Source organism: Chiloscyllium plagiosum, chromosome 5 (genome assembly GCF_004010195.1).
Source record: "Chiloscyllium plagiosum isolate BGI_BamShark_2017 chromosome 5, ASM401019v2, whole genome shotgun sequence".
Taxonomy (NCBI): domain Eukaryota; kingdom Metazoa; phylum Chordata; class Chondrichthyes; order Orectolobiformes; family Hemiscylliidae; genus Chiloscyllium; species Chiloscyllium plagiosum.
The window spans coordinates 62,845,489-62,864,155 of NC_057714.1; the positions used below are offsets into that span (position 1 = coordinate 62,845,489).

The window sequence follows — 18,667 nt, forward strand, 5'->3', positions numbered from 1 at the left end:
CAATCTACTACCCTCCAGCGAAACAAGTCCACGCTATTCAGTCTCCTCCCATAACTCAAACCCTCCACTCTCTGAATCACCCTGGTAAATCTTTTCTGAACCCTCTCCAGTTTAATAATAGTCTTCCTATAACAACAGGGCGGCTATAACTCGAACAGTACTCCAGAAAAGGCCTCACCAACACTCTGTACATCAATATAACTTACCAACTCCTCTACTCAATGTCTGAGCAATGAAGGCAAGTGCTGTAAATGCCTTAACCACCTTCTATATGTGAAGCAAACTTCAAAAAAATTATGTATCTTCACCCCTAAAGTCAATGACTTTGCACAGAGAAATCGGATTACCACAGACTTAAAACAGTTTTGAAAAGGTGATTATGGGCTGTGTGAATTGAATTAACAAGAGGTTGGGAGCTAAAATGAATGGGACTGTTGAAGAACTGGCTGGATATTGGAGACTCAAGAAAGGAGATCACGAGTGCGCGCATATGAACGAAAACTCATGCTGTGAGAAAACTCAAAATGAAACACAAGTTCCAATTTCAGAAACATGAGGTGATGAAAAGTGTGACTCAACCATTCAGGTCGGAGTCAAGTGAAGAATTCCTGCTTAGAACTCAAAACAAAAGTGAGGAGAAACTAAAGATGAATTTCCAAACACTTATAATTTTAAGGTTATGTTTCAACGGAAAAGGTTTCTAGCAGACCATTTGCTTGGTTTCAAGGAAACTAAATTCAACACAGAGGCAGAAACTTAGAATCTTGCGAAAGAGAACAGGCAGACTATGTAGGGTTCGTCACAGGAAAGGAAATAGCATTCAGTAGGTTATTCAGTTCACCAATTTGAAATGGAACATCAATAATCTTAAAGGAGATGTTACAGGAGAAACTCAAAAGCAGTTCCCCATGGAGGTTAAATTCTCACCTGGAAAACCTCAAAGTTCACAAAATAAGGGAAATTTCACAACAGCAGATGATTAATAAACAGCCCACTTTGGATTCCAGAAGAATGGTAATGAGAGGAAAGTCAACGATGAAAAGAGGAAGCCATGCTTAGCTCCATTCTATCCAGCAGGATCTCCAGATCACTGACCACAAAGCAAGGTACTGACATAACAGTCTGGGACAAATTTCAGAAACAGTGCAGAGTAACTCCTGACTGAAAGAGTTTGTCCGGGCTCTTCACTGGGAGTTCTAAGAATGGTGTATGGAAAGGTGAAACAGAAATCACATGGCATGGCATTACATAGTGGTAGGCACTTAAGAAGAATTTGGCAAGGTAAAACAAGAAAACCCACTAGGCCCTACTGTGATAAACATTATGACGCAACATAGACTCAGCAAAAAAAAAAACACCCTTACAATTCAGCCCAGTGTTTCCACTGTTCATTCATCAGAACGAGTTAAAGTTAGAGATGTAATAGATTTTAAGCAAGTGCAGTGGCATGGACCAAGGTTTTGAGGGTGGGGTAGAGTAGGAGGTATAAATTGCACTGGATAGCAGGAAAGCATAAGGGGTTAAGAACCAAATGCGAAGACATCGTGTTGGATGAACAGCTGGAGAGATTACGAGACATGGGTACTTAGAGATGGTAATGGGGCAAGTAATGAAACAGATGATGGGTTGGGAAGATATAATAGGAAAAAACAGAATAAACAACATTTGAAGAGAGCTTAGATTATATCCTGAAATTAGTGCTTGCTTATGTTGAGTCCAGGCATTTGTTAAGAGCTTGATATAAAAGGAAATTGCTGTTATTCCACCTTCCACTAAACTTTACTAAAACACCACAGAAAGCAAAGAAGTCAGAGGGAGTGAGACACAATTAAAACAATGGGAGATCAGAAGCTCAGGGTCAAATTTGCAGTATGAGTTCCAAAGAGTTGTACTGGACTTGAAACAATAACTCTGTTGTTCTCTCTCCAGAGATGCTGCCAGACCTGCTGAGTTTCTCCAGCACTTAATATTTTTTTTCTATTTGTTCAATGTTCAGCACAACCCTAAATTTAAAAATTATCAGTGTTCAAGTCCTTCAATACCTTCAACATTACTTTTGTGAAATCGTTCAATCCTCCAACCCTCTAGTAATTCTACACTGCTCCAATTCTGGCCTCTTGGGAATCCCAGATTTCCTTCATCCCACCCCATGGTCATGAAGTCAGACATACAGCGCAGAAAATGCCTTTAAGCCAACTGAGACTGCACCAACAATAACTACCACTAAAAGCACACATGTCCCATATCCTTGAATATTATTTCAAGGTTTAGCTTCCGGCCTCCACTACTTCCCAGGCAAAACATTCCAGATTCCCATAACCAACTGTGTGGACAAGAGTTTTTCTCAAGTCCTCTCTGAATCTCCTGTCCGTTACCTTAAACCTATGCACCCTCATGATGGACCCCTCAATCAAGAGGAACAGCCATTCCCTATTCACCCTATCCATACCCTTCATAATCTTAAAAATCCCAATTATGTCCCCTTTTAGCCTTCTCTGCTAGAAAGAAAACAATCCAAGTCATCTAGTCTCACCGTACAGCTCAACTGCTCCATTCCTGGAAACATTGAAGAACTCCTTCTAAAGCTTCTCTAGTGCTTTCACATCCTTCTTGTTGTGAGGTAACCATATTACTCCACTTGTGGCCTGACCAACGTTCTGTACAACTCCAAAATTACATCCTTGCTCTTACACTGTATGCTGTGACTGAAGAAAGCAAGTACCCCATATGCCTCCTTAACTATCCTATTCACTTGCTCTGTCAATTTCAGGGATTTGTGAATTAGCAAGATCGCTCTGGTCCTCTGAGCTACCCAGTGTCCTGCCATTCATTAAATATGCTCTCATCTGGTTTCTTCTTCCAAAGTGCATCACTTCACATTTACAAGGGTTAAATACCATGGTTCTGCCATCTGACAAACCCTACCTATATTTTTCTATAACCTACCACCTTCTTCACCAATTAACCATCCTGCCAATCAGTGACATCTACAAATTTGCTTAACACCGCCCACCTCCCCACCCCAAATACACAATTTTCATCTCTGTCATTTATGTATATAACAAACAATCCCAGTACGGAGTCTGGTGATACACTGCTGGACACCAGACCCTATTCATTTGGACAGCCTTATACCTCCAACCTGTCATATTAAGTAGCTAATTTCTGGTCCATCACACTAGGTTTCCCTGAATGCAATGTGTTTTAACCTTCCCCGTTCCCCATGTCAAAAGTTTGATAAAATCCATATGAACTACATCAACTGAACTTCCCTCACCCACACACTTGATCATATTTTCAAAGAATTCTAACAATTTGTTCGGCATGTCATCCCTCTGAAAGAGCCATGCTGACTATCCCTAATTAACCTATGTTTTTCTAAATGGATGTTCATTCTCTCCTTCAGAATGTCTTCCAATAGCTCCCTTTCCACTGACAGGAGACACAGTCTGTAATCTCCTGGTTCATCTCTATCACCTTTCTTGAAATGTCAAACTACATTAGCAGTCCTCCAGTCAAGTGGCACTTCCCCTGTGGCCAGAGAGCAATTAAAAGTTTGATCAGAGCCTGTGCAGTTTTCTGCCTCGCTGCCCACAACAGTCTAGGATGCAATTCATCCAGCCACCAACACCTTTCCATTTCCTGTCAAATTGTGCACATTTCCCACAGTCCCTTTTCCTGAATTCCGTACCTACATTCTTTTACCATAGTGAAGAACAAAAAGTAGTATTAATTCAACACCCTTCCAATTTCTTGCGGCTTCACAGGTTGCACCCCCCCCCCTTGGTCCCTAATGGGCTCTATTCTTTCCCGGAGTGCGGTGCTGGAAAAGCACAGCAGGTCAGGCAACATTAGACGAGCAGGAGAATCAACATTTCAGGCATAAGCCCTTCAACAGCCAGTCCAGATGAAGGGCTTATGCCCAAAATGTCAATTCTCCTGCTCCTTGGATATTGCCGGACCTGCTGTGTTTTCCCAGCACCACACACTTGACTCTGATCTCCAGCATCTGCAGCCTTCACTTTCTATTACTCTATTCTTTCCCTGGTTAACCTGTTATTTTTAATGTATTTATAAAAAGATCTTAGCAGTCTCTCTAATCTTATTCACAAATCCTTTGTCATGCCCCCTTTGTGCTCCAATTGCTTAAGTTCCCTTCACCATTTCCTATATCCCTCCAGGACTGCAGTTAAATTGGTCCCTTCTTACTTGCTAAAAGCTTTCTTTCCTTCCTCAACCAGTCTTGAATTGTCCTGGACATCCAGGGTTCCCTGAACTTATTGCTCATATATTCCCCCCCTAAAGTATATACGTTGGACCTGTATTCTCCCTGGCTCTTTTTTTTTGAAGACCCTCCCCACTCCTCCCCCATGGCACTGCTGTACAGTTACCCACAAGGAACTGTTCCCAGTCAACTATGGCCAGATCTTGCTTTATTATAATAAAATCTTGCCCCAATCCAAAGCCATCTTTTGCAGGCCACCTTTCTCCCTGTCTAGAATAAATCTGAATCATACTGTTTTGCTATCGCCAAAATGCTCCCCCACTGCCACACAGAATACTTGTCCAGCTTTGTTCCGCAGAACCAAATCCAGCACTGAGACAACCCTTGTTAGGCCTTCTATATATTGATACAAAGAAAAACTCCCTTGGATACATTTCAAGGAATCCATTTCCTTTAAACCCTTAACACTACGACTATACGAATTTACGTTCGGAAAGTTGAAATCCCCTAGTATAACTGCCCCATAATTATTGTTACACACCTCTGAAATGGTTACATATTTGCTTCATTATTTCCTGCTGACATTTTGGGTGGCCTATAATACATTCCCAGTAATGTGACAGCCACTTTAACATTACTAAGTTCTACCACAAAGCTTCATTTGAACATGCTTCCAAAATATCACTTCTTATTGCAGTAAACATCATTCCTTAATTAGTGTTATTCCACCTCTCCTCTATATCCTCTCTCTCACCTAAAGATTTTACACTCTGGAATCTTTAGTTGCCAGTCCTACCCGTCCCTCTACCATGTTTTGTGATGGCAAGATCATACTTCCATGTGTCAGTTCACATCTTTAACTCATTAGTCTAACCGATTACACTCCTAGCATTAAAGTCAAGACCATCCAGACTCGCATTGCTCTTGATACTTAGCATAGCTATGGTGATTGTGTGTTCAGCTGTCTAGACATCAAGCACAATCATCTTCCTAAATCTCAGTTTTTCTTCTAATCTAAGAAATTCCATCAAATTTATCTCTGAATAAACACTTGTCAATACTACTCTAAGATGTCTCATGATGTTTTTCAATATTAGTGACAGTTTATAAAGGTAGGCTGTTGCTTCTACCACTGAGTCTTCCCTCAAGATCGTTTACACAAACTGTCAAATCCCTACTGATGCAGCTAATTGAGTGCAAATAACCCATTCATTCTATTCTTCAAAGTTCACTAATCAATAGCTAACTCTACATCCTAGCCCCTTCTCCACCAACATCCTTAAAAGGAATCAGTAACAATATTACCTCAAAAAAAAGTCACGATTCATATTAGCCTTTCAGCATCGCTCTACCATGCAGTTCCATCCCATTTAATATCTTATTCCTTCATTTGTCCAATAAAATAGTTTAATAGCACCTGAAAAATCCATGTAGACATTCCTGTGGCTCAAACTTTTAGTCAAAATTTTCCTTTGCAAATCCATGTTGACCACATTAAAATGCTCTCCCCTATTTCATACCAGATTATCCACCAATGTTTCAATACTGACAAATGTGTAGCAGGAAAATAACAAATATCCAAGATAAAGCCAGCAAAAGGAATTGCAAATTTATCTCCCGTTATCCAGTCAGCTAATCTGAAATCGGTGGCCTTGCAGCAAAATAGTTTATGTAGGAAAGCAAAAACAATTGACTATCTGTTCAAATACACAATCCCCATGTAATAACACACAGAAGAAATTACTTCTAAGTAGTTTTAAGCCATTCAACACTTCTAGTCCACTCTGCTATTCAGTAGGATTAAGGCTCATTTGGTTGCGGTCTCAAATCATCTTTGCACTCTCAACTCTGTGGTCTATGAAAAAATCTCTCTCAGCCTTGTATAAATCCAATAACATTTTCCACTATTTTGTGAGGGAAGAGAATTCCACAGATCACCAGTTAGAAAATTCAAATTTTAGGCTTAAAAGGAAGATCCCTTATTCTTGATTGTCTCCTCAGGTTCCAGCTTCCCCAAAAGAGAAAACTACCTCCATGCAATCACCCACAGTGTCTTATGTTTCAATAAAGACCATCTCTCAATTACAGTGGGTACAAGTCCAGTCTGTCCAATCTTTCCTCAGTAGATAATCCCAAAGAGTCAAGTGAACCTTCCCTGAACAAACATATCTTTTTTCAAATATGATTCGGAGATGCCGGTGTTGGACTGGGGTGTACAAAGTTAAAAATCACAACACCAGGTTATAGTCCAACAGGTTTAATTGGAAGCACACTAGCTTTCGGAGCGACGCTCCTGAATCACCTGATGAAGGAGCGTCGCTCCGAAAGCTAGTGTGCTTCCAATTAAACCTGTTGGACTATAACCTGGTGTTGTGTGATTTTTAACCTTTTTCAAATAGAAGACCAAAACTGTACTCAGATGCAGTCTCACCAAGCTGCAGTAAAATTTTCTTTTACATTCTTTTTGTCCTGCAAAAAAAACCCTCCAATTTTGAATCTACCTTCCAATTACTTTCTGTACTTACTACATTTGAGAGATTTATATCAGGACATCCAGATCCCTCTGTACCATAGTTCTGCAATCTCTCTTGAAATACTATACCTTTCCTGCCAAGTGGACAAGTTCACTGCTTCTCATTATACTCTGACAACTTTTTGCCCACGCATTCAACCTACTTATACTCCTTTGCAAACACTCAACCTCCTCCTAACAACTCTACATTCCTACCACCTTAGCATCGTCAGTATACCATATATCCTAGTCATTGATTCAGATTTTAAATAGTTGATGTCCTAACAGTGACCTGTGGTATTCCGCTGTTGCAGCAGCTTCACATGGGAAAAATAACATCCAAAGGGCATATTGCCAAATAAAATGAATCAGAAGTTAAAACCAATTAGGAGATACCAAACAGAAATGTGGGTACGCACATATAGACAACAGCAAGAAAAATAGCCAGAGTGCTGAGATAGGTGCCAAGAGGATCACTAGAGAACAACAATCAGCTACATTATACAGAATCAGCACCTGTAAAGACTTGACATTGACGATATCACACATTAAAGTGATATACAAAAATAAGACAGTACAACCATACAACCAAAGTCACAATTACAGGACTACACCACAAAAAAGGATTTATTTGCTTCACATTTCCTGCTCACTTAGGAAAAGCCCTCATACATTTTGCTGCATCCCATGAGGACACTAATTTCAAAAACTGATACCAGAAACAATTAAGAGCTATGCATAACAATGAAGAGGAGTATACGTGTCATTGAGGTGTTTAAGCCTGTTACATCAATGAGTTTAGATCATGGTCAATCTTTGACCTAAACTTAGTTTTTCCACAATTCAGTTCCCTTCACATAATAAAATTCTATCAATCTCGAGCTTGGATACACTCATCAGCTCTCTAGGGCAGGCTGGAAAGATTTGCAGCCCCGATTGAAATGTGAACAACTTCGATCCTAAACATCCAATCTTTATTTGGAGATTGGGCTCTAGGACACCGGAGCTGAAGATGCTGATGCCCAAGAATCATACGGATATGAGCTCCACTTCACGGAAGGGATAACCGTGGCCAAGAAGAGTATGTATATGCTAAAACATCCAGAACAGGCAGACAAAAGAAATGCCCCTAACCTGCACATAAATAGTAACTTTTCCCAACAATTTCAAAGAAATCTGCTTTTCAATTAGTCCTATCAAAGTGGCAAACTTCACACTTGCATATAGTATATTCAACGTTGCCACATTCTTGCTCCATTACTTATTCTGTGTAAATTACTTAGTCTTCTTGTGTTCGCTTCGAGAGATTACACGTCTAATCAAACTACTCAACTATTTATGCAGTTGACAACCACGTGCCCCTAACAACTTCCATATCAGATTTTACATGAACAAGATGGCAAAAATATTCAAAAGCAGGACCCAGTGCAGAAATGCACATAAATCAGATTTCAACTTCCTTGGAGGAAGCCAATGTAAACATTTCAAAATGTGGACAGCAATGTGAAACACAGATTCACACATACAGATACAAGTTCTGGCCAAGTATCAACTTGCTCATCCCGTCTCATTCCTCTTTCTTCTGTATTCACTCACTCCCCATATCTGCATGGGTTTCCTCCCACAGTCTAAAGATGTGCAGCCCAGGTGAATTGGCCATGTTAAATTGCCCATAGTGTTAGGTGCATTAGTCAGAGGGAAATGGGTCTGGGTGGGTTACTCTTCAGAGGGTTGGTGTGGCCTTGTTGGGCCAAAGGGCCTGTTTCCACACTGTAGGGAATCTAATCTAATGTAAAAGAAATATTACAAGGAAACAAAAACGGTGAAAAAAAATTGTCTCATCTCCTCTAAACTTTCTGTCCCTTATTTTAAATCTAAGCCTCCGGTCACTGACCTTCCACCAACAGCTAAAAGTTTGTCTATCTTTTTTATGCACCTCAGTTTTATACATCTCAATCACGTCCTCTCTCATTCTCAAGAAAAACAGCACCAGTCTGTCTAATCTCCCTTCATAAACTCTCCAGACCAAGCAATATTCTGGTAACTCTCCTCTAATACCTACAGTTCTATCATCTTCCTCTTATAAAGTGGATTCCAGAACTACACTCTAGTTGGTCGAAGCAATGATTTACACACTGAAACATAACCTCCCCGCTCTTAAACTCAATGCCTCAGCTAATAAAGGCAAGTATACCAAGTGCCTTCTTCACCACTTTATCCACCTGTCATGATATCTTAAGGGAAGGGCGAATACACACATCAAGGTCTCTCTGTTGTGCAATGCTTCCCAGGGTCCTACTGTTCATCATGTACTCCCTTGCCTTTTTGTTTTGCCCAAGAGCATCACCTGACATTTATCTGGATTGAATTCAGATCTGGTTGTCCCTTCATCTTTTTTTTAGGTCCCAGAAGACAGCAAACTTTAGTAATGGCACTTTTCTGAAACAATTATAGCAAACAAATGTCAATCCGACAGGCCAGGTTGAAACACTTCAGTCAATAAACTGCCATCTGTTGGAATGACTGCGTTAGCATAAACCTGAACTTCAATCATATTGGAGTTTATGCTCATATGATTTTATCTTACTGTCAAAATCATGGAGCTCTATTTGATACCAAAAGGAACAAATACTCTTTTTTTAAACCTTCCAATCAAAGGTTATAGAAAAGGAGCTAGTTAGTCTTGAGAAACTACGTATTTTCTCAACAATTTATTCAGAGTTGCTACTTCACATCTCTGGAGCAGGTCAGACTTGAACTCAAGACCTCCTGGCTCAGAAGTAGTGACAATGGTACTGTGCTACAAGAGCCCCTCAGTAGTATCCTCAGACCAACTATTTTCACCTGCATCATCAACAACCTCTCCCTCAACAATCAGGAAAACGAAACAGCTGGTCACTGATTTCAGGAAGCATTGTGTAGGGCACACCACTATCTACACCAATAGCACCGAAGTGGAGATGATCGAGAGTATCAGGTTCATAGGAGTGATGAACACCAACAATCTATCCTGGTCCACCCATGTTGATGCTACAGTCGAGAAAGCACAAAAATGCTTCAACTTCTTCAGAAAACTAAGGAAATTCAGCATGTCCACAACAACTCTTACAGATTTTCATAGATGCACCATAGAAAACATTCTATCTTGTTGCATCATAGCTTGGCATGGAAACTGCTCTGTCCAGGAGAATTGTGAACGTAGCCCAGTCCATCATGCAAACTAGCCTTCCATCCACTGACTCCATCTATACTTCCCACAACAGTTTGAATCTTTTCCAAACTTCTTCCATCAGCCAGAAAGTACAAAAACTTAATTAACATACCAATTGATTCAAGAACAACTTCTTCCCTGCTATTAGACTTCTGAATGAACCTCTCAAATTTTAAATTTAATTGTTGAACTTGCTCTGTGTGCCTACTCTGCAACTGTAACATTGTATTCTATTCTATTACCTAAATGCACTTTGTATGGTAATGATCTGACTGCATTGAACATACAAAACTTTTCAGTGAACTATGTACATGACAATAAATCAAATCAAACCTCCTAGCCATAAAGGTCAGAAATGGTGATGTCTGTTTATGATTGCACAATGGTCAGCACTATTTATGACTTCTCAAATACCGAAGCAGACTATACCCCTGCACAGCAAGACCTGGACAACATCTGGTTTGAGCTCGTAAGTAGCAACATTCATGCCACACAAGTGCCAATTATGACTATCATCCACTGACATTCTACAACATTACCAAACAGGGCTGCTAGCAGACTGGGGCCTGAAGCAGTCAGCCTGTCATCGATGGCAGTCAACAGCTTGCAAGTCTAGTAGGGTCAACCTAACGTGCTGGAAAGCCCCGTGTGGAACAAATGCAGGTTATAGAAGGGCAGTAATGTTGATCTTTTAACTTTATTTTCCTAATTTATAAATAACCGTAATGTAGCATTTTTAGCGTTTTCTTTATTTCTCTTTTTTTGTACCTAAAATTTGTAACCAGGTACTTTGTACCTAAGATAGTGCTGTGTGTGGTGACATGCTACATTTTTCACATTATTCCTGTACTTTCATACTCTAGTACATGAGACAATAAAACCCAATTCTACCACTGAGCTCTCCGCTTGCCTGTGGACTACCACTGACCAGAAATTAAACTAGAGAAGCCACAGAAATAGTGTAGCCACAGAGCATGTCAGAGGCCATAAATTCTCTGGTGAAAGTCTCATCTCGTCTTTCCCTGGGAACACCACCAAGTTGCATACCATCTTGACTCAAAACTATCTTGCCATTCCTTTATTATTGCTGGAACAAAGTCCTGGAACTCCATTCCTAACAAGACTGTGCATGTAGCAGTACTCAATTATTTCTTTATACAACTGGCCCCTTATCTCATGAATAAGCATAGTAAACCCCGTCTGAACTGCTTCTAATGCAAGTATCCTTAAAATTCCAGTATTCTAGATATGGGCTCACCAATACATTGTACAGCTGTAACAAGATTGCTCCTCCACTCATTTTCATCCTCCTCGTACTGTTCCAACTTTCTGCTGGTCACGTACAAGAACACCCAGATCCCTTTGTTCAGCAACAGTCTACAATTCACTCCATTAAAACAGTTGTCTTTTTACCATTTAATATATTTAATATCCTCTATTCACCTGAACACAGGCCTTGGCACAATTTAGGCAAAAGCCTCAATAACAATACAGCTCCCTCTTTTGCCAGCATTGTTGTTATTAAATTAACCCATGAATTAAAATTCATTTCTCCCATACTAAACTATGAACTGTACATGCAACTGTCTAGTCTTATTTACTCTTTCAATTTGCTCTGGCATCAATCTGGAAATTTGCAACAACTGTCCTTTCCATTTTGTTCTCTGACATCACCTACATCAATGCTCATATTAATGCTCCATTTATACATACAGACAAGTTATTTCTCTCAACTACTTCCATACTGGTCATGTGACATCAAGTCTTATTTGTTCTTCAACATCCGATCTCAATGCCCAACACACACTCACTGCCACCTTTCTCCCCAGCAACTTCCCAAAGTGGGTTACAATCTCCAATACAACAATGACTTCCATAAAACTCTGACCAAGTGCTAACAGCCACAAAGCCCTTTTAAATATTGACAGTTTACCTAAACAGAAGTTAGTCACATTTTTCTTAAATATCCTGTGGACTAAGCAGCCTTTGTCCCTGCCACAATCCCAGATCTGGCAGGGTTTCCACAACTTTCAAGCAACAAAATGGATTCATGAGGAAAAATAAAGTTTGGGAAGAAGACCTTAGACTGAACAAAAAGCATTCTATTTCAACATCGCTCCCTCCCACCCCATCAGTTACACGATCTTTAAAACTCTCCACAGCCTTGCAACATTTTACCTCTGTACCCACTTGTCAAACTCTCCTGAACTCTTATCTACTATCTAGTCTTGAATAGATCACAAATTTTAGCCACATAAACGTTAAACCTCTCTGCATCTACTTCTTCCCCCCTATATATTACCTTTTAAAACTACAGTTCAGTTAGCTCCACTCATCTGATTCCTGAAGAAGGGCTCATGCCCGAAACGTTGATTCTCCTGCTCCTTGGATGCTGCCTGACCTGCTGCGCTTTTCCAGCAACACATTTTCAGCTCCACTCATCTCTCTGGTACACTTTAGTGGCCTGTTCTACTTCATATTCCTATTTCAACACAGATGTTTTGTTAATTCGATCATAGAATCCTTACAGTGTGAAAGCAGGTCATTCAGTCAGAGTCCACACCAACCCTGCAGACAGCATCCCACTCAGACCCACGTCCTACCTTATCCCTGTAATCCTACATTTCCTGTATCTAATCCACCAGACATACACATTCCTGGACACAATTTAGCATAGCCGATAATGTGTTGCTGGAAAAGCGCAGGTCAGGCAGCATCCAAGGAGCAGGAGAATTGACGTTTCGGGCATGAGCCCTTCTTCCGAAGGAAGGGCTCATGCCCGAAACGTCGATTCTCCTGCTCCCTGGATGCTGCCTGACCTGCTGCGCTTTATCAGCAACACATTATCGGCTCTGATCTACAGCATCTGCAGTCCTCACTTTCTCCCCACAATTTAGCATAGCCAATCCATCCAACCTGCACATCTTTGGACTGTGGAAAGAAGCCACAGCACTCAGAAGAGATCACGGGGAGAATATACAAACTACACCAAGGCACTCGCCAAAGGCTAGAATCGAACCTGGGTTCCTGGAGCTGTGGGGCATCTCATGCTGAGCACTGAACCACCATGGCTACACCAATTTCAACTAGGATATAGAAAAGAGTCAAGAGGCATGAAAAGTAGATAACTGCAAACTGGACAATATAAGTGACAGGCGAAAGAACATAAAAATTTGTGAAAGAAATAGATAGTTTTCTCTGAAAGATTATGCTTTACAGAAAGTATAGAAATGACTACAAGAACAACAGAAAAGTAGTCAAAAGGGCTCACAGTATCATTAATACTTCAAATCAAGTTAACCTCCCTCTTTTAAACAAGCCAGCCTGTTCAAACCATCCTCAAAAGACAACTCATTCATTCCAGTTGTAATAAACCTCCCTGCCAGTTCCAACTTATTTACCTTCTTCCTTAAATAAGACCAAAGCTGCACACAGTATGAGATGTTTTCTTACTAATGCCCTACATAACTTAAAAGTAGCATCTTTGTTTAATGTTCCATTCCTCTTGCAATAAAAGGCAACAGCCCATTAGCCTTCTTGATTACATGCTGTATCTTATGTTAATGTTGGAACTTGCACACCAGAATTCTACAATCACTCTCATTTAAGTAACACTTTGTTTTTTCATTCTTCCTACTAAAGTGAATAATTTCACCATATCTCATCTCATTTGCTGCCAGCTTTTTGCCCAACTACTGAATCCATCTTTATCTACAATCATGTCGTTTACACCATATGCTATCTTACTTATCACGGCGTCAACTGCAAACTTATCTACAAGACATGCCCCCTCCCCATCCGAGTCACTGATGCATTCTATAAAAAGTAGACACCCCAACACAGACAGCTACAAAACTCCATTCATCACATCTTGCCAAACTAATTCATTCGTACTCTTTTCTGTCAGTTAATAATAATCTTTGATGCAAAGGTGATAACAAAATTGCTTGGCTTATGTCCAATATATCAAAGGCTGAGCATGGATAGCAGGTGGTGAGAATTTCCAAATCACATGCAATCTCATTTTAGTCTTCCATTTCGTCAGATGTGTAAAATTCTACTTTTCACTCAGTAAGAAATAACGAGACGTAACGGTGTTTTCTGTTCTTGTTGGATGAGTCGAGATGGGGCAAATGACTTCTCGTGAGCTAAAATGACTCCACGCGGAGCTTTTATCAGCACGAATTCGCACTTTGATTTAAAGCGACGTGGATGGGTAAAACAAACCAAATATCTATGTCATCTGGGACTCCCCATTCCCATTCTCAACCCTCTTCCTTGGTCAGGACAAATCCAGTTGTGTGAACGGTGTTACATTTGTAAACATGGAGTCGGCGGCCCCCGGATATTCCTCAAAGGCCAGAAATCAATTTATGAACGTGTTTATGGTGGACGTGGCATTGGCTAACCGGACAAGTTACAAAAAAGTAACGAATTTACAAAAGTTAAAGAACAACTAGTTTCAAAGCTAAACTAAAACCTAAAGTCAATGAGGTGGGACTATGTGTACAAAATTAAAAAAAAATCTCCCCAACAGCCTCCAGCCTCGCAACAATTTATCGTCGCGAACCCCAAGAATATTCACGAGTCCAAACCGCCATTTAACGGCGTCGAGAGACGGCACTCTGTCTCCCGCGGCTCTCAAGAACATGGCACGTGCTTTAAGGATTTTCGACTAATAGCTTGTTAAAAGTTAACTAACATATTATGGCAACCACCTAGTCAACATGGAGACTGATCGCGAGTTATTTCCCGCCTGTTGCTTTTACCATTTCAGCCATGTTCCTCAATTACATCCAATACTGCCTCCCAACAACCAGACGTTCGGCAAGAGGTGCCTCCGTCACGCCTACTATTTATATGCTGCATCCATTCAACACCATCCAGCAGGGGTAGTCCAAGCGCTTTTACCAAATCATCCGAAGATTAATAACTGTTTAACGTCTCTACAAGTAGTCAATGCACTCATAATAAATCTAAAATAATGTTACAATGTGAAACACTATAACGTCCATTCAAAATGCCAATTGTTTAATTTTAATAAAGTGTCGGATGCCAGTGTATCCCTTCTTGGTAGAGTCCAAGCTAGCGCGCTCTCTCAGTCAACAGGCGCGTGGAGTGAAGTTCGAATGCGAAGGCCGCCATTTTGTTGAATGAAGAACCGTTTAACGGACAAAATGTTTAAAGTTGGAGGGAGAGAGGGAAATAAAGTGCTCAGTACCAACACTGGATTCTCAGTTCCTGGAATGGGTTCCGAATTAATAAGTTCAGTCTTGTTCCCTTATTTCAAAATCGGAAGTCATAAGGATTGGAGCTGTCCCCCTGCGATTAGAATGAAAGATTATAAAACATAAAATTCAAGATGAGCTATGAACGTGTCAGCCTGATGTTAGGTGTCGGTCTAATTTCAAGAGTTGGGCACTGATAGTTTTGAACCTTTCGCGCTGCTTTTTGTAGATCATGTAGATTTATCGCGACAGCCGCTTAACTTGTAGAGTTTGAACTTTTCAAAATAGGTGAACAGCGACAGGGTTTATGAGAATTGAAAGTGTCTAAAATCGACTGAAGCAAAAAAAATTGATGTCAGAAGTTGATATCAAAACGGAAGATGTTGAAAGTAGCAGATCGAATACCAATTTGTGGAGAGGGGGAGAAGTTATAATTTTACGTCGACGACGACGTCTCTGGACATCACATTTTTGGAAAATTTGATGGCATTGGCAGGATACAGAAAAGAATTACTAGAATGATTCCATTGTGTGAGAAACAAAGCTCGCACACTTCAATAATTGCAGTCCGAGACAAAATCTGAATCAGTAGTGTCCTTTATTTTACTCTTGCAAGAGGGTGTGATGTCCAGTGTCTATAAAGCAAGGGACATACACACCCCAAATTCAATTAATACACAACATTTATATAATTTGGTTTCTTTTGTTTTACATTGCTCCTCCCCTGTTTACATCTTCCACTTCCCTAAGACCGGCACCCATTATCATGTTTATCTCTTGCCTTATCCGGCCTTGTCTGTAACAAAATGCTTAATTCTGGCCTCACAAGGCCGTTTGACCTCATCCCGCTGTAGATCATTGTTAGGCATATTCTTCCTTCACCATTATCTACTCCCTCCATCTTACCTTCCCCTGATCCTTATGACCCTTTTAATTGGGGTTTGTTCCTGTGTTTCTGTAAAAGTGGGAAACAGATGTTTATACCTACTGTTTGTAGGTATAGCTTAACTTAGCTTAAGCGTATCTAGCTTAACTTCCTCTCCTCACAGCATCTTATCTATTCGCCTGTAATATCTACCATTGTTTTGCAGTCACGTTTCATTCTGGCATACAATTTTAGCTAATACAAAAACAATTATTTATTTTCTCCACATAGTTTCCATTCTTGTTGACTCAGCTCTTGGCTAAAACAATTACACACTGGTGTGAGTTCATTTACTTTGTATAAGTAAATGGAATTGCAGAAGTAACACTATTTTTCCCATATCCCACAATTTCCCCTTTTTCTTTAATTACCATTTGTTATCTTCTGCAATTTTTCTTTTAAGCATCGCCCCCGAAATTTGCAAGCATCATTCCGGAGATTTCATCCATCTTGGTCTCACTCATCCCCTCATTATTTAGTCGATAAAGTTCCTCTGCCTGATTCCCTTTTAGGGGCATTTGTTTCATCAAGGCTGTTTCAATCAGTCTTTGGGTGAGTGCTCGTATACAGGGTATGATACCACAGCCAATGGCCACCAATACCCCGACTACTACTATCAGGGAAGTTATGGCAATACTAGTCTGAAAAAAAAACGCCTGATCTCGGAAGCTAAGCAGACTCAGGCCTGGTTAGTACTTGGATGGGAGACCGTCTGGGAATAGTCTGGGAATACCAGGTGCAGTAGGCTTTTTGGGCCTGGCCATTAACAGGATCAGGCAACGGGCCATGGAGAGGGTTGTTAGGGCCGACTGCCTGCCCCTCTTCAGCGGTTACGTTAGAGCCCGGGTGTCCTTGGAGAAGGAGCACGCGGTGTCGACCAACACCCTGAAGTTGTTCAGGGAGAGGTGGGGGCTGCAGATTTCTCCCTCCAACTCTATTTTGATTTAGTCCCTACCCTCCCCTTCACTGTTTTTGATCTCACATCACTGCCCTTTGATGTGAAGGGCAGTGTTTGTCACTGGCCACCCGGGTGTTTTCCTATCTTCCTTGTGGTGGAATTTGAATAAAGATTCGTGCACTTTGTGCCTTTCACTGTGTCTCACACATATACACACACACCATGGGTGCTGGGGAAAACATAAGCACTACCGCACTTAGGTGGTAGTGTGGGGGTAGAAAAAAAAAGAAGAAAAAAAAACTATCAGGGAAGTTACGGCCATACTAGTCTGAAAAAAAAACCGCCCGATCTCATCTGATCTCGGAAGCTAAGCAGACTCAGGCCTGGTTAGTACTTGGATGGGAGACCGTCTGGGAATACCAGGTGCAGTAGGCTTTTTGGGCCTGGCCATTAACAGGATCAGGCAACGGGCCGTGGAGGGGGTCGTTAGGGCCGACTGCCTGCCCCCTTTCGCGGTTACGTTAGAGCCCGGGTGTCCTTGGAGAAGGAGCACGCGGTGTCGACCAACATCCTGGAGTTATTCAGGGAGAGGTGGGCGCCGCAGGGAGTGGAGTGCATTATTTCTCCTTCCAACTCTATTTTGATTTAGTCCCTACCCTCCTCTTCACTGTTTTGATCACACAGCACTGCCCTTTGATGTGAAGGGCAGTGCTTGTCACTGGCCACTCGGGTGTTTTCCTATCTTCCTTGTGGTGGAAATTGAATATAGATTTGTGCACCTTGTGTCTCTTACTGTGTCTCACATCTACACACACATGGGTGCTGGGGAAAAATAAGCACTACTGCCTAACTGTGGGGGTTTAATTTAAAAAAAACTATCAGGGAAGTAAGGATAGAAACCACCACCCCCTTCCATTTTCCAGAGCTGACTCAAAGCCTGCTGCAATCTGGTTACGAGCCTTGAATTCATCAGGTACTCCCCTAGGGACTCCAACCGAATCGAGATAAATCCTGTCATCAAAAGAAGTGTCTAACAGTAATCTCTTACCCCTTCCCTTTTTCCCTACTATCTTTTCCTTCTCAAATGCCAGGGTAAATGGAATCGCCAATAGTACAATTGGACATATCCCTCTCCAATCCGGAGGTAGCGTGGGTCTCAATATTTTGCCTCCACAGTACCACCACAGATCTGCTCGGGGAACCTTTAGTGCTGAGTAGTTCCCTCCCTTCTCCGTTTCGGTAACATTATTAATTTCTGTACATAGTTTCAGCTCCCCCAAATCTCTAGACCGACTTGTACCTCGTCTACGCACACACGACGTGTGATTTCCAACTGCGGCGGAAAATGTGGGGGGTACTTTTGCATCTTTCTTCTCCAAGGGAGGGAACATCAGAGATAGGGAGGTACAATTCCTATCATTCCATGCAGCCTCATCCTGATACAGGGCTATCATACATTTCATGCCCTTCCTGTCTCGCTCCGGGCGGAAAGGCAACCTCCTGGGCCACTGACCTACCGGAGGCACATGCATAGCAATTGCTTTTGTTCAGACATTTTACAGTATACTTTACCCATTCAACCCAGGCATTTGCATCCCCATACCCAGTTTCTATTTCGATAGTCTGTTTCAAGTCTTTTACCTCTATAATTTTTACTACTTTAGGATC

At 41.2% G+C, this 18,667-nt stretch overlaps 1 protein-coding gene and 1 pseudogene across 8 annotated transcripts in view; one reads left to right on the plus strand and one right to left on the minus strand.

The window, feature by feature from the left end:
• Positions 1 to 15,898, minus strand: part of dazl (deleted in azoospermia-like) — a 178,582-nt gene extending 162,684 nt beyond the window's left edge. For 7 of the 8 annotated variants that reach the window (XM_043690185.1, XM_043690181.1, XM_043690180.1 and 4 more), the window contains exon 1: positions 14,718 to 15,898. In XM_043690185.1, the coding sequence (XP_043546120.1) occupies positions 14,718 to 14,729 (12 nt within the window). In that variant the 5' untranslated portion in view covers positions 14,730 to 15,898. Of the gene's footprint in view, positions 1 to 13,842; positions 14,688 to 14,717 lie in introns of those variants that run through there. The other variant, XM_043690182.1, reaches the window with a different exon arrangement.
• Positions 15,899 to 17,309: 1,411 nt separating this feature from the next.
• On the plus strand, positions 17,310 to 17,434 carry LOC122550402 (annotated as a pseudogene).
• Positions 17,435 to 18,667: the final 1,233 nt, after the last annotated feature.